Raw genomic sequence first — 25,083 nt, 5'->3', positions numbered from 1 at the left:
GAACAGTTGATGATTGATCAATTTAGTGCAGTGATTCTCAAGGGTAGGGTGGGAGCAATTTTACACACACACACACACACACACACACACACGCCTTGCCCTGGGGACAGTTTTACAAAGTCTGGAGACAATTTTGGTTATCGCAACTGGGGGTGGGAGTGGAGGGTGCTATTGGTATCTAATGAGTAAAGGCCAAGGATGCTGCTAAACATCCTAGAATGCACAAGACAGCCCCCTACAGTAAGGAATTATCCAGCTCCAAATGCTAATAGCTTCAATCGCTTGAGAAACCCTGCTCTAGTATAAGAGAACGATCAGTTCTGTCCTCCTGGGTGACGGCATCGGGGAGGCAGGCTTTGGAATAAGAAAGGCTGCGTTCTGCAACTTCGTTACAGTGTCTCTGTTGCACAGTAAGCATTCAAAAAATCTATACTATTGAAAGTTGAATTTAATTACTAATTGTGTGACTCTGAGCAGGTCACAAAGATCTGAAGTTCATTATCCTTATCCGTAAAATGGGAATAAAAAGCCTCTTCCAAAGCTGTTGTGAGCAATCATTGAGATAAACGTCGGTAAAGCTGTTGCAAAGTACTTGGCCCACAGCGGTTTTCTTTCCTTTGTAGTTTATTTCTCCTTCTTCCACACCCACGTTCTAATCCACGTTCAGCCCTGTCACGAGCTGAGTGACCTTGTGCAAGTCACTTCCCACCCCCCCACCCCCCCGCCCCCCCGCCCCGTAGACCTCGGTTGAGTCTCTACAAAATTACGAAGTTGGCTTCTGATCTCCAAGCACGCTTCCAACACGGAAATGGGACCGTGAAGTGTACGGATCTGCTTTCTTCCCCCGGGACTAATGGTACGGTCCCCGGGCAGCTCCCCCACCCCCCTGTCGCAGACCTTGGTACAGGCCCAGGGGGCCCTCGGCTGCCTCTCGGGGCTGCCCTTGCCCCCTGCCGAGTTCCGGGCCGTCCCTGCGCAAGCTGATTGGCTGGAGCCGTGCCCGGGCTGCGCGGCTATAGGTGAGCGCGGGAGGGGACGGGCGGAGCGGGCTGGAGGCCCGCCCCCTCCCCCCCTGGGTCGGACGCTGCGCGGAGCCGCGGGCGGGAGGCCGGACGGACCGACTGACGGGAGGGACGGGAGGCGAGCAAGATGGCGCAGACTCAGGGCACCCGGAGGAAAGTCTGTTACTACTACGACGGTGAGCACCGTGCGCGCGGCGGGGGCGGGGCCGGGCCGGATCCGGAGAGGGAGGCTGAGGAGATGCGAGCGGGGAGGCTGGGAGAGGCTGAGGCGTTGGGGAAAGGCTGAGAGAGGAGGCTGCGAGGAGGACGAGGCTGAGAGAGGAGGCTCAGAGGAAAGGAAAGCGAGGCAGAGGGAAGAGCCTGAGAGGAAGGAGGTCGAGGCTGAGGGAGGAGGCTCAGAGGAAAGAGGTCAGGCTGAGGGAGGAGGCTGAGAGCAGGAGGTCGAGGCTGAGGGAGGAGGCTGAGGCTGAGCGGGGGTCTTGTGGGGAAGCCTGGGGTAACTTGATGGGGGGGGATTCTCAGGAAGCCTGATGGGGAGAGTTTGAGTCGGACTCCTGGAGGGGAGGCTGAGTCTGAGGGGGGAGGCAGGATCTGGCGGAGAAGGGTGCAAGGATATGTTTTCCTGCCGAGAATACAAAGGTCTTCCTCTGCCTCTTTGCTTCCTCATCCTTTTTGGTGAGAGTCCTGCAGGAGTCACCACCTCCTGTCACCAGCCTCCCCTCCCCCAGTCTCTGAGCTGGGCCTGCAGTTGCTGCTGGGAAATGGGGCCCCTGGGCTTGGAAGGAGAAAGATGCAACCTGTTAAAACAGACTTTTTCATTTAACAGAAGCCTGTGGAGCAGCTTACTCTGTACTAGGGACGTTTAGGTGCTGGGGCCATGGGGCTGATCAGGTCACTTCTCATCTTCCTCTCAGTCTGGAGGGGGAGATGGGCAGTGACAGATTGCTCTCCATTGTCAGGCTGGGATAAAGGAAAGCTCAGAGTGTTTTGGGAGCACAGAGGAGAGGCACCCAGCCTAGCCTGCGGAGTTGGGGAGGGACGTGCCATCTCACTCAGGACCTGAAGAACAGGAGTTATTAGCCAGGCCCAGGGAAGGCAAAGATGACATTAAGTTTAGAGGTAAGAGAGAGGACAGCATTTTTGAAAGACAGCAGGTGTGTGTACAGTATGGCTGAGGCATAGGTTTGAGAGCAAGAGTGTAGAAGGTCAGGGAATAGGGTGGAGGGAAAGGTTGCAAGTGATGAGACTGGAAAAGTAAATGGGAACCAGATCATGAAGGGCTGGAGACACTATCTTAAGGAAGTTCAACTTTATTCTGAGTGTACTTGTGAATCATTGAAGTTTTATGCAGGCTGGTGACATCATCACATTTATACCTTAGAACTATTACTCTGAGACAGAAGTTAAGTACACAAATGTAGGGGTAAGGAAGAAGGCAAGGATCCCAAACTCCTGGGTTGGGCAGTTTGATGTGTTTGGACAAGGCTATATCAGTTGATACTTTGGGTTTTGTCTTTTTAAGAAATATTTGTTGAGGGGCGCCTGGGTGGCTCAGTTGGTTAAGCGTCTGCCTTCGGCTGGGGTCATGATCCCAGAGTCTTGGAGTCCCGGGATCTGAGCTCCCTGCTCAGTGGGAGGTCTGCTTCTCCCTGTCCTCCCTCTGCCCCTCCCCCCGCTCATGTTCTCTCTCACTCTCTCTCAAATAAATAAATAAAATCTTTTTTTTTTTTTTTAAGAAATATTCGTTGAGGGATATCCCTACTGGGGGATATCCAAGTAGAGGCATCCAGTAGATAGTTGGCCATTCAGGTCTGCAGTTGAGAAGATAGAAATGAGAAGATAGAGATTTTTGGTAGTTGTCAGCATACAGATGATAATGTTAGTTACAGAAGAGGATGTGATCCCAAGAAGTTGTATAGGGTGGAAAGAGAAGAGAATCCCAGGTGGAATTCTAAGGAAGTGGACTGAGAAAAGTCTAGTGCCCTTCATGCTCTGTACTCCCCTGTCATAGCGCTTGTCACTGTGTATTGGAATTGCCTGTTTACTTGTTCGTTCTTCTTAGACAGTAATCTCCTTAGGGAATGGGATCGGGTCTTATCTAGCTCTGTATGCTCAGCCCCCAGAACAGTGCCTCAGTCATAGTGGGCTCTCAATAAATACTTGCCGATTAAATTGTACAGAGGGAATGTAAGTGAACCAGAAAGTCTTTTCTTTGTTGTTCTTTTTTAAGTAGGCTCCACACTCAGCATGGAGCCCACCACGGGGCTCGAACTCACGACCGACTGTGAGATCAAGACTTAAGCTGAGATCAAGAGTCGGACAGATGCTTAACCGACTGAGCCACCCAGGCCCCCCATGAACCAGAAAGTCTTGAGTTAGAGTAGCCAAAAGAAGGAGGGAGTGGCCAGGTGTCTGCAAGAACTGTTTCTTGTGCACAGTTTGAAGTGAAGTGAAGCTAGATTGCAGTCTATTGAAGAATGAATGGATGGGTGAAGAGAAGGTATCAGATTGAACCCTTTTCAAAGGAAGCTTGGTTGGGGCAGAGAGAAAGGGTTGTTTATAAAAGGGGACGTAGTGGCTGAGGGTTGAGCATATTCAAAATCCGAATGGAAAATAGCCAGAGGGAGTGGTTGAAGATACAGGGAGAGGGGCTGGTAATGATGGAGGTTCCTGAGGAGGCCAGGTGAGATGGAAACCAGGGCACAGGGAGGGACACTAGCCTTCAAGGGGAAGTTTCTTCATGTTTAGAGGCAAGGAAAAGTTCAAATGTAGGTAAGTTGGATGGGGAGAAAGTTGAGGGAGTCTTCCACATGAAGTAAGCGAATATTCCTTTTCCTGTGAGTGGGGGAGGGCAGTTGGAAGAGTAGGCATCTCAAAGAGAGATAGCTGTTAAGTAGCTGTTGTGAAAGAGGGAGCTAGGAAAATAAATTTGGAAGGACTGCTGAGCAGTGGTGAGGGCCCATTTGAGGCTAGAGCCTATGACTTTGTAGCCATATCAGTTTGCACAGTTTTGTGATCTCTACACCGTAGTTTAAAATGAGAAAAAGTGGAAAGACCTTTAGACAAAGGAGACTTCTTACTTTTTGAGAAACCGCTTGGGAGTTTTGCAATGAGGTCACCAGCTTGGGACCCAGACTTAGTTCTGCCCCTCAGAAGCTTTGCAGTTTTGGGCAAGTCACTTTACCTTTGTAGGCCTCAGGTCACTCTCCTATAAAACTGAAAAACTATGAGAAGAGTGGGAAAAGCTCTCTAAACTATAAAGGTAGTATCTGAATAGAAAAGATTATTTCTTGTAAAAAGTCTCTCTGCAACCGGATTAGAAGCTGTTGAGAAAAGGATGGTGCCTCTGGGCCCCACCCTCAGGTACTCCCCTAGCCTTCTAGATAAGTTATCTTAGTTCCCCAAGTCTAAGCCTTGGCTGAATTCAGGTTTGATAGGCAGGGGAGTTGCTAGGGATTAAGGCCCAGGCCAGAGACATGGGTAAGCCAGGAATCCAATTATGTAATGGTAATGGTCATGTTACTGTCTGCCTTCAAACTGGGTCTGCATCTGGATGTCTCAGCCAATGCCTTGAGAACCTATTCTGATAATCCCCATGTAAGGTGGTCTGAGGGTCTCTGGAAACAAAATTTCCTCCTGCCTTCTCTGCTACTGCATCTCAGTCTGTGTCTGTATGAGACAAGGGCCCCAATGGAATGCCACCAAATACTGTATTCTGGCTTGTGGTTCTGGCTGAGAGCACAGTTCTTGCCCTCAGAGGCCTCACTAAGATGAAGAGAAGAGAAGAGGGTAAAAGGACGTTAAGTAAAAACTAAGGAAATTTGAATAAAGCATGGGGTTTTAGTCAATGATACTGTGTCAGTATTGCTTCATTAATTGTAACAAATACTTATTTTATCATGTAGAATGCTGATAATAGCGGAAACTGCCTGTGGGGTGTCTGAGAACTCTCCCCTACTATCTTTGCAATTTTTCTATAAATCTAAAATTGTTCTAAAAAGTAAAGTCTATTAAAAAGACAGAGAAGAGGGTGAGATCCTAAACATCCAGCTGTTTAGAAGTTTCCTGTTGTCCCTGGCCATGTCTATGACAAAGAGCATTGGAGCGTGGTTTGGTTGCTATTGGTAGCATTCCCCACAGTGCTTTGCTCCCTGGAATGAAGATTGTTGCTGACACCACCAAACCATGATGCATAAGGGGTTGGGACCTTCTTTTCACTGGTGCTCAAAGATCTGCCTCATCCTGATGGACTTCTAAGGAGAGAGCCTTGGGTGTGCAGTTCTCTTGATTTTTGTTTTGTTTTGTTTTGTTTTGTTTTGTTTTGTTTTTTTTAAGTAAGCTCTCTGCCCAAAGTGGGGCTCCAACTCATGGCCCTGAGATCAAGAGTCACATGCTCTAGTGACTGACCAGCCAGGCACCCCCACTTGATTTTTGGAATATTTGTGCCAGGAACTTTGTGCCAAGGAGATTCACAGAGCCCTCTAGATTAAGTGCAAACTGAAGTAGATACCGGGGAAACCCAGTGCAGCTTTTAGGATACTGGATTTGGAGTCAGAAGAGTTGACCCCTGCATCACTTGTTAGCTGTGTGATCTTAAATAGGCACTTAACATCTCTAAGTCTCACTTAGTTCAATTCCTTGAATCTTTATTTAGCCTTTATGTTGTACAGGGTGCATTTGTCCTTGCCTTCAAGGAGCATCCAGTCTTATGGATATAAATAGATAAATAAGTAATTCAGATACAAAACAAAGTTTATTTATTTATTTATTTATTTATAAAGATTTTATTTATTCATTTGAGAGAGAGAGAGCATGGGGTGGGGAGGGAGAGGGAGAAACAGACTTCCTGCTGAGCAGGGAACCTGATGCGGGACTTATGTGGGGCTCGATCCCAGGACCTGGAGATCATGACCTGAGCCAAAGGCAGATGCTTAACCATCTGAGCCACCCAGGCGCCCCTCAAAACAAAATTTATTAAGTGATACATACAAATGGAGAGGAAATGACCATTTATTTTGATCAGGAATATATTTGGCGCTAAAGCTGGGCTTTGTAGTATGAGGATCATCAGAAAAGGAAGGACATTCCGGGTCAAAGGAACAGTCTTAACAAAAGCTACTTGGGTGTGAAGGTGAATGCCATGTTCAGGATGCTCATAATCATCTAGTGTGTTTAGAACAGAGATTGGCAAATTTTCTGTAAAGGTCCAGATAGTAAATATGTTTGGCCTTGTGTGCCATGTGGGTGGGTCTCTGTGGTGACTGTTTACTCAACTCTGCTATTATAATGTGAAAGCAGCCATAGACAGTATTTAAATTAATGGGCATGGCTGTGTTCCAATACAATTTTATTTCTAAAAAACAGGCAGCCAGTAGTATTTGGCCCAAGGGCCATATTTTGCCTACTCCAGTTTAGAGCAGAGAGCTGGGAGAGGGAGAGAACTGGGAGAGGGAGAGTGTTGTGGGTTGAATGTCAGGCTAGTGAAGTTTTTCTTTATCCTGTAGAAGATGGGGAGCCATTAAGGATTTTTGAGCAGGGGAGTGATGTTATCAAAGCTGTATATTAGAAAAATAACTGGTCAGTGTGGCAGATAGTTTGAGTTGAAGGCAGAGGAACCAATTAGAAGTCTATTGCTATAGCTGGGCGCCTGAGTGGCTCAGTTGGTTAAGCAACTGCCTTCGGCTCAGGTCATGATCCTGGAGTCCTGGGATCGAGTCCCGCATTGGGCTCCCTGCTCAGCGGGGAGTCTGCTTCTCCCTCTGACCCTCCCCCCTCTCATGCTCTCTCTATCTCATTCTCTCTCTCAAATAAATAAATAAAATCTTTAAAAAAAAAAAAAGAAGTCTATTGCTATAGCTGAAGCAAGAGATGATAAGAGTTTAGTTTTCTTATCTATAAAATGAGAGTAATACTCCTGTCCTAACTGTTTTACCAGGTTATTGTGAGGATCCAGTAAGAAAATGAATGTAAATGTGCTTTAACTCCATAAAGTGTTATAATGTGAAAGAGGTGAACTGTGACTTACAATAATTCTGAATAGTAGTGGTTATTTTCCTGTTGTGGGAGTGAATCCTTTGGAGATACAGTGAGGTGAGTCACCTCACTGCCTGCTATTCTCCAGTAAGCTTTGGAATGAACCTTTTACACTGTCTAGTGCCTGTGGGCTAGACTTACATCCTTAAGTGCTGACCTCCCCAGGGCCCCCTGCTTTTTTTGTTTGTTTGTTTCTGTTTTGTGTTTTTTATTTTGGAGTTACCCTTCCTCGATGTGGGTAAGGATCTTGGAGACTAGAAAGAAAGAGAAAGAATTTGACTAGGAGATGGTTATAAAAACTCCTGGATTCTCCTGGGAGTGGGTCTAACTGTGTCACTGAAATTGTCACTCTTCCTTCTTCAGGGGATGTTGGAAATTACTATTATGGACAAGGCCACCCAATGAAGCCTCACCGAATCCGCATGACTCACAATTTGCTACTGAACTATGGTCTCTACCGAAAAATGGAAATCTATGTGAGTTACTGGGAGCCCCACCGCTCCCTAACCCCATCAGCTCTGGTCATATGTTATTCATCTCATTTTCTCAACTACTCATTCATCAAATGTGTCGAGTGGCTGTTATGTAGCAGACACTGTAAATGATAGAGATTTCTGTTTTTATTTTTTATTTTTTATTTTTTTAATTTTTTTTTTTTTTTTTTTTTTTTAAAGATTTTATTTATTTATTTGAGAGAGAGAATGAGACAGAGAGAGAGGGCATGAGATGGGGGAGGATCAGAGGGAGAAGCAGACTCCCTGCCGAGCAGGGAGCCCGATGCGGGACTCGATCCCGGGACTCCAGGATCATGACCTGAGCCGAAGGCAGTCGCCTAACCAACTGAGCCACCCAGGCGCCCTATTTTTTTTAATTTTTAAAAGATTTTATTTATTTGACAGAGACAGCGAGAGAGGGAACACAAGCAGGGGAAGTGGGGGAGGGAGAAGCAGGCCCCCCGTTGAGCAGGGAGCCCGATGATGCAGAGCTCGATCCCAGGACCCTGGGTTCATGACCTCAGCTGAAGGCAGATGCTTAACGACTGAGCCACCCAGGCGCCCCAAGAGGTTTCTGTTTTTAAAGGGTTCAGTCCAGTGCTAGAGACTGACAGTTACACAGGTAAATTGTAGTACAGTCTATAAGTGCAACAGTTAAAGAATGTACAAGATGCAGAGATAATGGGAAGTGAAGGAGGAAGGGAGCCTTGGAAAGTTTCCTGGAGGTTCTATCTGAGCAGAAATTTAACTATTGAATAGAATTTAGCTTGGAGTTCAGGAGGGGACTGACATTCTAGACCAAGGGAAGAGTGTAGACGAAAAGGCAAAGAGGTGAGAACAATATGGTGTGTTTGGGGAAACTATAAGTAGTTTGGTGTTCAGGTAGTGCTATAGTGTAAAGGTCACAGGTGTGAGTGGGGGAACCTAGAGCTGGAGAGGTCAGCAAGGATTAGATGTGCTGTACAATGTCATAAGCAATTCTGATGGTCCAGGATCAAAAAAATCCACTGCCTAAAAGAAAGAGGGATCGGGACTGTGTTGAATTAGACAAGTCTCCAATTACTAGAGAGCATAGACTGTAACTGCTTAACTCTGTTCCAGCTGATTTTTGCCCACCTACCAGTTTTTAATTAATTAATTAATTAATTGAGATTTCATTTATTTATTTGAGAGAGAAAGAGAGCACAAGCAGGGGGAGAGGGAGAAGCAGACTCCACACTGAGCAGGGAGCCCGATGTGGGGCTCCATCCCAGGACCCTAGGATCATGACCTAAGCCAAAGGCATACACTTAACTGACTGAGCCACCCAGGCGCCCCCCACCTACTGGTTTTTAAAGAGAAGCTAGAAATCCACATTATTATGTGATGTGGGGCCTGATCTCAAGACCCTGAGATCACGTCCTTAGCTGAAACCAAGAGTTGGATGTTTAACCGACTGTGCCACCCAGGTGCCCCAAAGATTTTTTTTTTTTTTTTAAGTAATCTCTACACCCACTATGGGGCTGGAACTTACAACCCCAAGATCAAGAGTCGCCTGCTCTACTGACTGAGCCAGCCAGGCATCTCCAGGTAATGGATTTTAAATCAAAGAGAGATAAAAACAGGCATGCATTTTATTTTTATTTATTTGTTTACTTTTAAAAGATTTTATTTATTTATTAGGGAGAGAGAGAGAGAGTGAGTGGGAGGGAGAGGGAGAAGTAATCTGTACACCCCATGTGGGGCTAAAACTCACAACCCCGAGATCAAGAGTTGCATGCTCCACCAACTGAGCCAGTCAGGGGCCCCCAGGCATGCATTTTAGAAGCAGGGAAGCCAGTTAGGAGGCTGTTGCAAAGGCCCAAATGAGAAAATAAAGAAGGGCTGGGGGCCCATGTTGCCTTATGGTTAGCGCCTAAGAGTCTGTGGTTAAAGTCTGTGCCGGCAGCTTAAGTAACCTAGCAACAGCAGGATCCTTCCTTACCGTTCCAGAGACTGCAAGGAGATGAGTCTTCTGTCTCAGATGGCCCTGTTATGTCCCTAGAGCTACTGGAGGCAGCTGGGGAAGCAAGGAGGGAAGGTAGAGGAGCAGACAGACGTTGGGACCAGAGAGCTTTTTCAGGTGTGAAAGGCATCTGGGAATGAAAAACATAAAAGGTAGCAGACAGAGGTTTTGAGGGACTTTAGGGAGCAGACTAGCATTTAGATAAAGAGAGGATACCTGAATGTGGAATAGCGAGCACCAAGACCTTCTAGAGCTGCCTCATACACATCTTTACCGTGCTAATCTGGCCCCAGCCTGCCTCCTTTCCTGCCACTCCCCTCTCAGAATCCTCTAAGTCAGCCAGATCAGATTCTGCCTCTATCCACCCTATCCTGACTGAGAGGATTTACTCTGCCCAGTCGTATTTTACTCATCTTTAAAAGTTACCTCAAGGGGCGCCTGGGTGGCTCAATCATTAAGTGTCTGCCTTTGGCTCAGGTCGTAATCCCAGGGTCCTGGGATCAAGCCCCGCATCAGGCTCCCTGCTTGGCGGGAAGCCTGCTTCTCCCTCTCCCACTCCCCACTGCTTGTGTTCCCTCTTTCATTGTCTCTCTGTCAAATAAATAAATAAAATCTTTAAAAATTAAAAAAAAAAGTTACCTCAAGCCCTCTTTCTTTCTTTCATTCAGTAGATTTTTGTTGAATACTTGTCATACCCCAGGGACTATATTAGCCTCCATGAGTGATATTAAGATGGATGCTATCTTCAAGTGAGAGGAAAAATAAACTAACGTTTATTGAAGATTGCTTAGGTGGTAGGCCAGGGCTACCTGTTATTTCATGTAATCCTTATTGCAACCCTAATTTATAGATGAGAAAACAAGGTCAGAGAGGATAATTAATGTGTTCAACATCACATAGCTATTAACAGATGAGGTAAGACTCCAACCCAGATCTCTCTGGTTCCAGGGTCTTTATGTGTCCATTTGTCCTCTTCCCTATTCCTAAGCAATATATGTATAGGCTTCATGCCCAATGTGGAGCCCAGTGCGGGGCTTGAATTCATAACCCTGAAATCAAGACCTGGGCTGAGATCACGAGTTGGACGCTTAACCAACTGAGCCACCCAGGTGCCCGCCTAAGCAATATTTTAACAAGAAGCCTAGAAGTAGATGGTCCCAGGATTTTTTGATGATGTCATAAGGGACCCAGGCTTATTCTACCCTGCTCAGCCATCCTTACCTTATTGATTTTTTTTTTTTAAGATTTATTTTAGAGAGAGAGCAAGCGATAGAGGGAAGAGGCAAAGGGAGAGGGAGAGAGAGAATCTCAAGCAGACGCCCCACATAGCGTGGAACCTGACAGAGGGCTGATCTCGTGACCCATAAGATCATGACCTGAGCCGAAATCAAGAGCTGGACGCTTAACTGACTGAGCCACCCAGGCACCCCAGCTTATTTGATTTTATCCTTTTGTTTTTTGCCTTGAAATCCCATGATAGCTGTCTCAGCTCCAAGTATCATGTGTTTGTACAATAGAATACAAAGAGGAAGGGAACTGGAGGCAAATGGATCATTCTCCACTATTTCTACCCCACACTCCCTTTTTTTTTTTTTAAGATTTCATTTTTTATTTTTTGACAGCGATAGAGGCAGCGAGAGAGGGAACACAAGCAGGGGGAGTGGGAGAGGGAGAAGCAGGCTTCCCGTGGAGCAGGGAACCCGATGCGGGGCTCGATCCCAGGACCCCGGGATCATGACCTGAGCCGAAGGCAGATGCTTAACGACTGAGCCACCCAGGCACCCCCTCTCCCTTTTTAATTTAATTAATTAATTAATTAATTAATTTTTTAAGATTTTATTTATTTATTTGACAGAGACACAGCGAGAGAGGGGACACAAGCAGGGGGAGTGGGAGAGAGAGAAGCAGGCTTCCCGTGGAGCAGGAAGCCCGATGCGGGGCTCGATCCCAGGACCCTGGGATCATAACCTGAGCCAAAGGCAGACGCCCAACGACTGAGCCACCCAGGCGCCCCCCCTCCCTTTTTTATTAAAGAGAAAAACCATTCCCAGAAGTTTCCCAGCAGATTTCCCCTTAAATCTCATTGAGTCATTTGCCATCCTTAGACCATTCAGCAGCAGTTGGCTTAGACTAATCACATTTGATTCCTTTGGCTGAGTACATTAATACCCAACCAAATTGAGATCTGTTAACAAGAAGGGAGAGAATGGCTCTTTGGGAAGCATCTAACAGTGGCTGTCATAGAGATAATAATACCTTATTGGAAATTTCTTCATCTGTAGGTATTATTGTAAACTTCTAAAGCAAAATTCCAGTATAATCTCTTTCTTAAATCTCTAGACTTGTTCTGTTTAATGTGATCCATTTTCTTCTCTGGCCCTACCTCTTAACATTGAGTATGAATCTTCGATCCTCTCCCCCCAACAGTGTTTCTGTGCATTCCTCCCTTCTATCTTCTCCTTTCTCTGGGCTGTGATCCTAGTATTCCTTTCCCAAAGCACAGATAGCCATTTACTATCTCTCCTTAAATTGATGGCTTTTGAGAGTCAGTCCTGGAAGAAGCTCCTTGACTTCTTATAGAAGTTGCTGTATTCTGGGGTATCTGGCTGGCTCAGTTGGTAGAGTATGTGACTCTTGATCTCGGGGTTGTAAGTTTGAGCCCTATGTTGGATGCAGAGATTACTTAAAAATAAAATCTTAAAAAAAAAAAAAGTTGCTGTATTCTATCTCTATACCTGAAGGAGACAAGTTTGAAGTCTTTCACACAGTTGGTCCCTCCCCCAATTCTGCCTCCACACATCTAATTAATCTCTCCCAGAATCTATATCCTCATTTTTCATCCAGGAACCTTCCTATTTACATAATCAACAATTCTGCTCTCTTCCTTGCCTTGGATGCTAATTTTGTATATTCCCAGGCTTCTTATTCATCGCCTTCTGTTCTTTTGTGCTTTTTTTAAAAAATGTTTTTATAAAATATTGAGTAGATATGAAAGAATTTTTATAAAATATGAAGGTATAAAGAATCACAATACAATTAATACCACCTAGTTTAAGAAAACAAACATTGCCATGACTGCTAAAGCCCCAATATGCCCTTCCCTGATCCTGTCTGCTCTCTTCCCCAGAGTTAACCTCTGCCCTGTGTTTGGGGCTTATTATTTCCTTGCTTTTTAAAGATAATTTTACCAGTATGAATTCTTAAACAATACATGTTCTAGTTTTACATGTTTGAATGTTATGTAAATGGAGTCCTACATGTGACTTGCCTTTTTTGCTCAACATGTTCCTGAAGAGTCCTACATGTTGATGCGCAGAGCTGAATTTATTTTCACTGTTTCATTGAAAGAATATAGTACAGGACATATGCACATATTTACCCTTATTAATGTCAAAATGGTTTCCAGTTCCCAGCAACATAGAAGAATTGCAGTTGCTCTAAGTCCTTGCCAACACTTGATTTTGTCATATTTAATTTTTTGCCAGTTTAGCTTGGCATGAAATGATATTTTACTGTTGTTTTGATTTGTATTTCCTTGAATCCTAGGGAGATCGAGGATCTTTTTTATGTTTATTGGCCATTCAGGTTTCCTTTTTTTTTTTTTTTAAAGGTTTTATTTATTTATTTGACAGAGACAGTGAGAGAGGGAACACAAGCAGGGAGAGTGGGAGAGGGAGAAGCAGGCTTCCCGCTGAGCAGGGAGCCCGATGCGGGGCTCAATCCGCTGGGATCATGGGACGCTGGGATCATGACCCGAGCTGAAGGCAGATGCTTAACTGACTGAACCACCCAGGCGCCCCCAGGTTTCCTTATTAAAGTCCCTTTTTTTTTCTTTTTTTTAAGATTTTATTTATTTATTTGACATAGAGAGAGAGACAGCTAGAGAGGGAACACAAGCAGGGGGAGTGGGAGAGGGAGAAGCAGGCTCCTGGCTGAGCGGGGAGCCCGATGCAGGGCTCGATCCCAGGACCCTGGGATCATGACCTGAGCCAAAGGCAGACGCTTAACCAACTGAGCCACCCAGGCGCCCCTAAAGTCCCTTTTCAAGCCTTTTACCCATCTTCCTATTTGATTGCCTGTTTTTGTTTTAATTGGACCTTAGCTATACAGAATTGGAATAAACATTATCCTTGGCTCATAAGCATCAAAAGAAGTTCCATTTTTGGTCTTCTTTTTAAAGTATGTATTTTACTGTTTGTTTATTCATTATTAAATATTTTAATGGTGCTATGGACATCCGTATTCCTACACCCCACTCTCCAAATTTTGTGTTTATTATTCTCTTGCTTTTTAAAAAATGTTTATCCTGTGTGTATATGCCTAAACAATATATAGTAATTATTTACATGTTTTTGAACTTTTTGAAAAAGCTACGCAGGCAAACCCCCTCCCCTTTTAAAGTTTATTTATTTATTTTTGATAATCTCCACACTCAGTGTAGGGCTCAAACTCATGACTCTGTGATCAAAAGTTGCATGCTCTTCCGGGGCACCTGAGTCAGTTAAGTGTCTGACTTCAGCTTGGGTCATGAATTCAGGGTCCTGGGATTTAGCCCCGCATCAGGCTCTGTGCTCAGTGGGGAGTCTGCTTCCCCTGTCCCTCTCCCTTTGCCCCTTCCCCCTCGCCTCCCCGCTTATCCCCCCCTCTCTTAAATAAATAAATAAATAAAATCTTTTTTTTTTTTTTTAAGTTGTATCCTCTTCGAGCGGAGCCAGCCAGGTGCCCCTGTGACTTGCTTTTATCACACAATATTATGTTAGTAAAATCCATCTACCTTGCTGCATATAGCTATCGTTCTTCCATTTTCCTCTGTTGAATAATTTTTTGTCATTATACTTCAATTTATCCCTTCTCCCATGATCTTAATTTGTATCTCATTTTTTAATGTTGGGAACAGTGCTTTGAATATTCTTGTACATGTTTCTTAGTATATATATGCAAAAGTTTCTTTTGGCTGTTTCTCTAGTACTAGAACTGCTGGACTGTAGGGTATATGAATATTAAATGCCATGTTGCTTTTCATTGTGGTCAAATGAATTTATACTCCCACTGACAATGTGTAAGTGATACTTTGAGGGGCACCTGGCTGGCTCAGTTGGTAGAGTTGTGAGGCTCTTGATCTTGGGGTTATGAGTTCAAACCCCACACTGAGTGTGGAGATTGCTTAAAATAAAATCTTTAAAAAAAAAAAAGATACCTTGATTGATATCCTTTCCTATACTTGGAATTAGACTTTCAATTTTGCCAACCAAAGGAGTATAAATAGTATGTGATTGTGGGCTTGATTTGCATTTCGCTAATGACCAATGAAAATGAGTATCTCGTCATATGTTTATTAACTATTTGTATGACCTCTACTGTGAAATGTCTTTTCTTTTGCCCATTTTCCTTTTTTGGGTTGTTTGGCTTTCTTTTTCTTACCAATTTGTAGCAGCTCTTTATTCTAGTATAGATAGTCCAGTATCAGTATATTGCTCTAAATATCTTTTTTTTTTAAGATCATTTATTAAAAAAAAATGATTATTTTAGAGAGAGAGTACATGGCAGGGAGGAGCAGAGAGAGAGAATCTTTAACCAGAATCTGCGCTGAGTGTGGAGCCTGATACGGGTCTGGATCCCATGACCTTGAGATCACTACCTGAGCCAAAACCAAGAGTCAGACGCTAACCAGCTGCGCCACCGAGGCGCCCTGCTCTGAATATCTTCTCTTCTGGTTTTGTCTTTTCACTCTAATGTATCTTTAATGAAGAGAAATTCTTGATTTTATTATAGTCATGTTTATTAATTGTTTCCTTTATAAGTGCTTTTGTGTCCCAAGAGATCTTCCCTTGGGGCACCTGGCTAGCTTAGTCGAGAGAGCATGCAACTCTTGATTTCCAGATTGTGTTTGAGCCCCATGTTGGATGTGGAGATTACTTAAAAAAAGAAAGAAAGAAAGAAAGTCCTTCCCAACTCTTAAGGTGTTCTCCTAAGTTCATCTTTTAAAAGCTTTATAGGGGGCACCTGGCTGGCTCTGTCAGTAGAGCATGTGGCTCTTGGTCTTGGGGTTGTGAGTTCAAGCCCCATGTTGGGCAAAGAGCTTAACTTAAAAAATAAAAACAATTAAAAAAATAAAAGCTTTATAGGTTTGCCTTCACATGTATGTATTTACTATATCTATAATTGATTTTTAAATATGGTTTGAGGTAGGAATCCACTGAAATTTTTCCCCCATACTGCAGCTGATTTACTGAAGTCAGTTGTTTCCCCACTGACCTAAGTGCCAGCTCTTTTATATATGAGATGTCCATATTTGTTCATTCATTCCACAAATACTTAAAGCACCTGCTTTGTGCCAGGCACTGTGTATGGGTCTGTTTCTGGGCTCTGTATTCTGTTGACTTGATCTGCTTATTGACCCATATGCCAATACCCAGTGGCTTAATTATAATAGCTCTTCAGTAGGTCTTGATATCTAGTAGCACAAGTCCTCCCACTTAGTTCTTAAAAAAAAAAAAAAAGTGACTTGCTATTTGCCCTTTGTACTTCTATATAAATTTTAGAACTCACTCATCAAGTACTACAAACAAATCTGCTGGGATTTTGGTTGTAATTTTATTGAATCTTTATAGCATCTTAGGGAGAATTGATATTTTGAGAATATTTAGTCTTTGAGTCTATGAACATGGCATATCTCCATTTATTTAGGACTTTTTATTTTACTTTTTATTTATTTTTGTAATTAAGTCTTTTTATTTTATATTTTTTTAAAGATTTCATTTATTCATTTGAGAGAGAGAGAGAGAGTGAGCATGAGTGGGGGGAGAGACAGAGGCAGAGGGAGAAGCAGACTCTCCACTGAGCAGGGAGCCTGATGTGGGGCTCGACTCCAGGACCCTGGGATCAACCAACGGAGACACCCAGGCACCCCTAATTAACTCTTTTTAAATGTCTTCTATAAAGGCTTCTTTTAGCTTCTTTATTGTAAAATATAATACATGTACAAAAAAGTGTATAAAACACACGCAGTTTAACAAATTGAGATACAGTAAACACGCATGTAAACACCAGCTAGTGCAAGAAGTAGAACCCTGCCTATGCCCCTTCCTGATCACAGCTGCTTCTCTCGCTGCAGAGGTAACCAGAATCCTGACTTTTCTATTAATTGCTCCTCACTCTTCATCATAATTTAATTACCTAAATATGCATCCCTAATACAATATAGTTCAATTTTGCCAAACTTGATATAAGTGGAATTATACACTATCTGTTTTTTGTAGTTTGTTCATATTAATTGCTATGTAGTATTTTACTGTAGAATATACCATAGTTTATTCATTTAGCTGTTGATGGGTTGTTGAGATTTTGGCTGTCAGTCTAAAGTTTTATAAATTTCTCCATAAAGGTCATGCACATCATTTATTAGATTTTTTTCCCCCAAGTATTTCTTTTTAATGCTCTTATGAACTGTATCTTTTAAAAATTTTATATTTGGATTGTTTACTGGTATATAGAAATGTAATGCAGTTTTTTTTTTTCCATTTAAACATATATCCAAGGTCTCTGTAAATCTTTCTGCTATTCGTTGTTTCTATGAGCCCTCACTCTTAGTGATTTGTTTCCTTGCATGTTTTGTGATTTTTTTTTTTTTTTAAGATTTTATTTATTTATCTGACAGATAGACAGCGAGAGAGGGAACACAAGCAGGGGGAGTGGGAGAGGGAGAAGCAGGCTTCCTGCTGAGCAGGGAGCCTGATGCGGGGCTCGATCCCAGGACTCTGGGATCATGACCTGAGCCGAAGGCAGACGCTTAACGACTGAGCCACCTAGGCACCCCTGTGATTTTTTTTTAAAGGATTTTATTTATTTATTTGAGAGAAAGAGAGAACACAAGCAGGGAGGAGGGGCAGCTGGAGAGGAACAAGCAGACTCCCCGCTGAGGGGGGAGCTCAATGCGGGGCTCCATCCCAGGACCCTGAGATCATGAAGGCAGACGCTTAACCAACTGAGCCACCCAGGCGCCCCTGCATGTTTTGTGATTTTTGACTGTGAGGTCATATTTCTTAGAACTTTGTGGCCTGGGATGAAAATAGGTTCTTAGAGCAAGATTTGCTTTTACTTCGTAAAAGAGGCAGCTTTTGAGATGGGCTTGTCTTTTTTGAATGTAGTAGATCAGGAGTGCAGAATTAAGGGTGGCTTCTGTCTTGAGCAACTGGGTGGATGGTGGTGAGGATGGGAACCCTGGGAAAGAAGAGCATAGGAGAAATAAGGCGGTGGATGCAGTCAAGATTATGGAGGAGGTATAATGCAGGGGATAGGCAGTGGATTGAAATGGAAGTCAAGAAAGGGTGGAGTTAAGGATTATACTTAGTTTCTCAGCCTGAGTGGATGTTGGAGTCATTAACTAAAATAGTAAAAGAGAAGTCTGGAAGTGAAGCGAAGTTTGAATGCCTCTGAGCTCTCTATAAGTTGTTAGATTCAGTTGAATTTGAAGTGCCTCTAGGATTCACAGGTGGAGCTGGCTGAGAAGCTGTTGGAATTGTGGATCTGGAGCTCAGAGCAGAAATCAAGATGGAGTGAGTGTGGGCAGGTATCTATGTAGAAGAGATAGTCAAAGCTCCGTCCGCAACATTGCCATGAGGGTAACGGGCTTAATATCGTAAAAACAACTTAGTATTTGGAGCCAAGTCTTGCTTCTTTCACTCTGGGTGTTTTATATAAAACAGTCTCCATCTTTTAGTCTTACATCCCTCCTTATATTAAGTGAGGATGAAACAAGAGTCAGCTAGTGCCCGCATCCAGACCTCTGGGTTCCTAGTCCGATTTACCAGCTGTGTGACCTTGGGCAGATTACTTAACCTCCCTGTGGGCAAAGTGAGGGTACTAACAGTACGGAATTCAAGAGGTTGTTGTAAGGATCACAAAATAGCATACAGTGCCTGGCTCAGGGTAAACAATGTTAGGTGTGTATTGAAAATACTTTATAAACTAGAAAGGTATTGGTAGTTAGAAAAGCAGAGGGTCATCTTAGATGAAGACCTACCTTTAAGGGATGAGAGGAAGAGGTTTTTTTTTTTTTTAAGATTTTATTATTTATTTATTTATTTATTTGAGACAGAGAAAGAAAGAGTGAGCATGAGAAGGGGGAGGGGCAGAGGGAGACGGAGCAACAGACTCCCGGTTGAGTGCAGAGCCTGACACCGGACTCGATCCCAGGACCCTAAGACCGTGACCTGAACTGAAGGCAGACGCTTAACCGAATAAGCCACCCAGGCGTCCCGAGGAGAGAATTTTTAAAAAGAGGGAAAGATGAATCAGAATGTTAGGATAATCCAGAAATTACCATGTCAAGGAGGCTTCAGTGGGGAGGGTATGATCAGAATTGTTGGTGTGATGATGATTTATGAAAGATTTCCTATTTCAGTTATTGTTAGTCACCCTTTTTTCTCGAACTCTTGGAGCCATTTGGCCCATAACTATATATTGTTATACTTAATATTAAAAAGAAATAAGAGTTTGTAAAGCACTTCACAATTTACAAAGAGATTTAACATCTCATCCAATTCTCACGATCCCTGTGAGGTAGAAGTTGCCCCTATTTAGTAAATGAGAAAATTGAGGTTCACTAGATAGACTGGCCTAAGCAACAGAGCCAGAGCTGCTGTCAGGGCCTTCTGATGCTGCCTCTCCTTTGATAATCTTATGTGCCTGATTAGATTAGTTTCCGGAGGCCTTAATCTAATTAGTAATTGCTTTTTTTTTTTTTTTAAAAACCTTTATAGCACCTAGCTCAATGCTGGGCAGATACGGGTGTTCAGAGCAGACTGACTGAAGACTGGCAATGGTCGGGAATAACGCGTCCTTTCTCCCCTCTGCCCTCTAGCGCCCTCACAAAGCCAATGCTGAGGAGATGACCAAGTACCACAGTGATGACTACATTAAATTCTTGCGCTCCATCCGCCCAGATAACATGTCGGAGTACAGCAAGCAGATGCAGAGATGTAAGTCCATTCTGTTCCCTCCTTACTCTCGAGGCCCCAGTTGGATCTGCCTTTGAATTGCAGAGGTCTGCTCTGCCTTCCCTAGTATCTCCCATTCAGCAGATGCCTGCTTTCCCCTGCCTCTCAAGGATGCCGAAGTGCTGCTTTTTTCTCAAGTCTAGTTTTCCTTGCATCTTGATTATAAGGAATAGAGTTTGATCTTTGTCTAGTTCTGTTCACAACACTATGCCGAGGAAACTGTGAACGTTGTAATGGAAAAAGCACTGACCTGGGAGAGGGACACAGGAGGTACAAGCCCCAGCCCTGACTCCTGACTGACGGGCAGGTCACTTGCCCTTAGATTTTTCTTTTGTAAAATGGACTGGGTGTCATCCCTTACAAGTATAACTGCTCTCACTTTGTGAGTATTAATTGAGAATCGAGTGGCCACTTAGAACAGACTCTAGATGATGTGATCTTTGAGTTGAGGTGATTCTGCCTCTGCTTCCTGAGACCTGAACCCCAGAGCAGGTGGCATCTCAGAAGCTACACTCGGTTTGTAGGAATCATGGGGATTGTTTCAGCTGTGGGAGAAAAACTATCGTATCTGACTTCTCCCGTGTGTTTTTTTAGAAATTATCTCTCAGCACCTAATATCTCATATAATAAAACAATGAAACAACATTGTCCAGAAGAAGTTTTGATTAGCTCATAACAGCTTATTTGAAATATCAGCAAATCTGTGGCACTTGTTGCTACTGGCCACAAGGTAGTCTGATTCCCAAGGCAGAAAGTTTATTTGTTACAATAATTGTGTGGTTGTAATGATTACAGAACCACGGAGACCTTTTTTAAAGCGTCAGACTTCTTTACCACTTACAACTCCAGGAGCTGCTGCCCCCTTGAAGTGCAGTATTTGCTCTTTGAGTTGACAAGATCTTATTTGCTTCCAAGATGAGACGAATTCTTTCCTTTGCTCTAGATGGCTTTAGGGCTTCTCATAACCTATTTAGGCCAGTGATCAGGCCCCACTGTCCGCAGAGAGGATTCTCATTAGGGAAGCAGCTTGGTGTTGAAGCAAGAAAATGAGCTTTGATGTCTTGGTTTGAATCCCTTCGCTCTGCCACTTAGCTGCTGTGTGTTCTTAAGCAAGTCCCTAGCCTCTCTGAGCCTCGTTTTCTCTTCTTTCTTTCTTTCTTTAGTTCTAAAGATTTATTTATTTGTGGGGCACCTGGGTGGCTCAGTCGTTAAGCGTCTGCCTTCGGCTCAGGTCATGATCCCGGGGTCCTGGGATCGAGCCCCGCATCGGGCTCCCTGCTCAGCGGGGAGCCTGCTTCTCCCTCTCCCACTCCCCCTGCTTGTGTTCCTGCTCTCGCTCGCTCTCTCTCTCAAATAAATAAATAAAATCTTTAAAAAAAAAAAGATTATTTATTTTAGATTGAGAGTGCTTATGCAGGGGGGAGGGGAAGAGGAAGAGGAAGAGAGAATTTCAAGCAGACTCTGCTACTGAATATGGAGCCCAGAGCCCAGAGTCGGATGCAGGGCTTGATCTCACGACCCTGAGATCATGACCTGAGCCGAAACCAAGAGTCGGGTGCTTACCTGACTGCACCACCCAGGCACCCCTGTTTTTTCTTCTTTAAAAGGAAAACAGGGGCGCCTGCATGGCTCAGTCAGTTAAGCGTCTGCTTTCGGCTCAGGTCCTGATCCCGGGGTCCTGGGATCGAGCTCCACATTGGGCTCCCTGCTCAGTGGGGAGTTTGCTTGTCTTTCTTCCTCTCCCTCTGCCCCCTTCCTCGTGCATGCTGTCTCTCTCTCTCTCTCAAATAAATAAATAAAACCTTTAAAAAAAAAAGGAAGATAATAGTGCCTATTTCATAGTGGAAGTTGGGGGGATAAGTGAGATAGCACTGACTGTCAATGAATAGTAACTTTTGCTATGATGATATAGTATTTTCATTTTTTTTCTTTTTTAAGATTTTATTTATTTGTCAGAGAATGAGAGAGAGAGAGAGCATAAGCAGGGGGAGTGGCAGGCAGAGGGAGAAGCAAGCTCCCTGCTGAGCAAGGAGCCTGATGTGGGACTTGATCCTGAGCCGAAGGCAGTATTATGACCTGAGCCGAAGGCAGACGCTTAACCAGCTGAGCCACCCAGGCGTCCCAACTTTCATTTTCAAATCTATCAAGGCAGACATAAAATATTAGGCTCTGAGGAATGCCCAGCTTTGGGTCTGGCTCCCAGTTTGCTCCAGTCTTCCTGAAACTAGCATTCTAAGGTTGTGCATTAAAAAATTAGGTCTGGGATTTTCTCTCATTGAAGATGCGTTAGGAAGGGTGAGGCTCTCTGAGGACTTTCAGGCACCTTCCTGACTTGATTCATGGGGTTATAGAAAGATGTCACTTAGTGAAGTGCTGTATAACCAGGGATATCACAGAGACAATAACAGGGATGTGGGAGCTGAGCTCTTTTTTTGTATTTACCAACACCTAACCTAGGAAGTTATACGTGTAATAAGACTAAGTAAGTTAGGCTTCCTTGCTCTTGGCTAGAATGTAATAAATGTTTTGTGGTCATTTTGAGACTTTGAGAACCTTGATCAGAAGTTCTGACCTAATACTTTAATTAGTTAAAATGGGACCGTGATGTACACGGTAGGCTCCCTGACAGTCTGGCGTGATCTGCCCATTTACAGTCGGTCCTCTGTCAGCCAGCCTTTGCCTGCCAGGGAGTTCGTGGCCTGCTGGGCTCAGGCCTTCTTAAAAATAATAATGAATAAATGAAATGGGTTCGAACATCAATAAATGCAATTAAAAAAATTTTTTTTTGCCAGATAGTTTATCAGAATGTGAAACATGGTGGAAAAATGATAAAGGAGAACTATGGTGGCAAAATTTAGAGATATTGTTGTCCATTTTATGGACTGAGGTGAAATGACTTTCCCAGGGTCACCCGGCAAAGTAGTGGTAGAATGGAGAATAGAACTCATTTCCTAATTCTGGAGTACTTTTAAATACGTTGCATGTAACATATTTCAGACACGGACACAAAAGTATAAAAAGTAATAGAATGAACATCCAAGTACCCACTACCAGCCTTTCTTTCTAAGAAAAAAAACATTACCAATATAGTTGAAGCCCCCCTGGGTGCCTCCCCTTGATCACACACCCTTTCTCTCCTACCCTCCACTCCACCCCATTACAGCACCACAGTGGTGGAAGGCCTCTCCTGAGTCCCTGTTTATCCCATGCATCTCTTTCTGCAGTGTGTTATTTACCGCCTTCTCCATCTCCCTCCGCTCTCCCATCTCTCACCCAGTATTGCACCCTTCAGTCTAACACCAGCCTAAGAATAAGAAAGGTATTTGTAGTGGGAAGAGGGAAACCCATCGAAAAGTCCTCCCTTGTTTCAGACATTAGCCCAAGTGAGGGTCTGCACTCCCATTTCCCCCCTTTCCATCTCCCAGTCACACAGCTCATTGAACTGAGAATAATGGGCTAGCCATTTGAACCACATGTTGGTTTGGGGCCTGAAGGAAAATACTTTTTTCTCCTGTCTAAAACAACCATCTCTTGGGGCACCCAGCTGGCTCAGTCAGTAGAGCACGAGACTCTGTCTTGGGGTTGTGAGTTCCAGCCTCACGCTGGGTATAGAGCTTACTTAAAAATAATAACAATAAAAATAAAAAATAAATAAAACAACCATTTCTTCCCATGGTGGCTCCACATCCCAAATGGGAATATAAGCAAAACTCTGGAAATCTAGGCAGGCCAAACCCAATGAAGGAGGAAGCAGCAGGAGGGGGCAATTGGTTGCCAGTGGATAAAGAGCCTGGCCCCAGGGACCAAAGTTCTTATTGACACAACCTCCCAGTGTTTACCTGGGCAGTGGGGGTGAGAGCCACGTACTACTGCTCACCCCCATGGGCCACACTTCCTCAGAGCACTTGTCTTGGCAGGGCACCCTCAAGTTTAGGGCAGTGCCAGAGTTGGTAACACTTGTGGTTATTGCAGACTTTGAGCTTCAGCTGTCTCTCAGAAGGTTACCACAGTCTGAGCTGGGCTCTGCTAGCCTCCTCCTCGGGCTCCTCCCTGCTCTACTTGAGGAACCCCAGCTGATAGCAACAGGTGCAGTAGGAAGGCTGGGGCAGGGAAGAACCTACCCTGCCTCTAATTTCCTGTGTATCATTCATGTCTCAGTAGTTTCCCTTTTTTTTTTTTTTTAAGATTTTATTTATTTGAGAGAGAGAAAGAGCCCGGGAGTCTGAGGGAAGGGGAAGGAGGGAGGGAGAGGGAGAGAATCTCAAGCAGCCTCTGTGCTGCGCACGGAGCCCGATCTCAGAACCAGGAGTAGGACACTCAACCGACTGAGCCATCCGGGCGCCCCTAGTAGTTGCCTTTTCTGGGAGAGGAGACTTGGAGCCCTAAGGTTCCTCTCTAGCTCTGTGACTCCACAGCCCTCAGGTGTGCTTCCATTCCGGCCTCTCAGTTAATTTGCATCACTGTTTGCATGTGTTTCCTCATTACGTGGTAGTTTGTACTTGTGCCCCTTTAGGCCTGAAATAACTTGACTCCAGTTGTCACTTGTAGGTGTAGTAGAAAGAGCACTGGACTGTGGGAGTCGGGACACCTGGGCTCTGATCCTGGCTCTGCCGCTGCCTGCTTACTAATCCTCCGGATCCGTTGGTTCCTGTGGACGGTGGCGTTGAGGTGTCTTGTCCAACTCATGGGGTTGTGATGAGAACCAACTGAGATTGTATAAGAAATTATTGGGAAGAAGGCCAGAGTATATTTTCATGGGCTTTTAGGGCAGGCAGACCGATACTTAAATACCGCCTCTGCTATTGACTAGAAGTTCACCTCTCTGAGCAGGTTTCCCCGATTATAAAATAAGACCAAATCCTGTCTCAGAAGGTTAGAAGGTTATATGAGGATAAAGGACATAAGGAATTTAAAACGTTTAGCACAGTGTCTGGCACATTGTTAAGCGTTCGGTGGATGATAGTTATGCAGGTCTCAGTTCTTCCCTGCCTTTTGGTCAGCTGGAGTGAGATCCAGAACAAACCCAGGAGTAAGCAGCTCAGTTTTTCTCCCTCAAGGAAAGAGCCAACATTTTCTAAGTGTACTTACTTGCTATATTCTTCCCCATATAAGATTTCTATTAATCCTCTCAATGTTTAGGTGAGGCGGATGTCATGATTGCTAGTTAAAGGTAATGAGCCAAAGCTGTGAGAAGTTAAATGATTTGACCCAATCACAAAACCAGTAAGTAGTAGAGCCTGGACTAGAACCCAAGTCTTCTGAAGATTCTCTATTCCCCCCGCCCCCATAGGCTCATAGATAATGTAAACAAAAACTAAAGGAATTGTGGAAACTAACCTTTCTCTTGTGTCTTTTAAGTCAACGTCGGTGAGGACTGTCCAGTATTTGATGGCCTGTTTGAATTCTGTCAGTTATCTACTGGTGGCTCTGTGGGTAAGGAATATACTTCCCTCCTCACGGGCTGTGCTGGGTTGTACTGGTGAGGTCTGCCTTTTAGGCCGCTATCCCAGTAGGACTGATCTGTGACCCCATAAAGTGGTCCTGTGGGTTTT

At 44.2% G+C, this 25,083-nt stretch overlaps 1 protein-coding gene across 1 annotated transcript in view; it reads left to right on the top strand.

Annotated features, from left to right (window-relative positions):
* The first annotated feature begins 1,040 nt into the window (after positions 1-1,040).
* HDAC1 (histone deacetylase 1) overlaps positions 1,041-25,083 on the top strand; it is a 31,379-nt gene continuing 7,336 nt past the window's right edge. The window contains exons 1-4 of the mRNA XM_036065180.2: positions 1,041-1,198; positions 7,419-7,531; positions 19,396-19,513; positions 24,890-24,964. Of these exons, the coding sequence (XP_035921073.1) occupies positions 1,150-1,198; positions 7,419-7,531; positions 19,396-19,513; positions 24,890-24,964 (355 nt within the window). The 5' untranslated portion in view covers positions 1,041-1,149. The remainder of the gene's footprint in view (positions 1,199-7,418; positions 7,532-19,395; positions 19,514-24,889; positions 24,965-25,083) is intronic.

Source organism: Halichoerus grypus, chromosome 5 (genome assembly GCF_964656455.1).
Source record: "Halichoerus grypus chromosome 5, mHalGry1.hap1.1, whole genome shotgun sequence".
Classification (NCBI taxonomy): domain Eukaryota; kingdom Metazoa; phylum Chordata; class Mammalia; order Carnivora; family Phocidae; genus Halichoerus; species Halichoerus grypus.
This window is presented reverse-complemented; position numbering and strand designations above follow the sequence as displayed.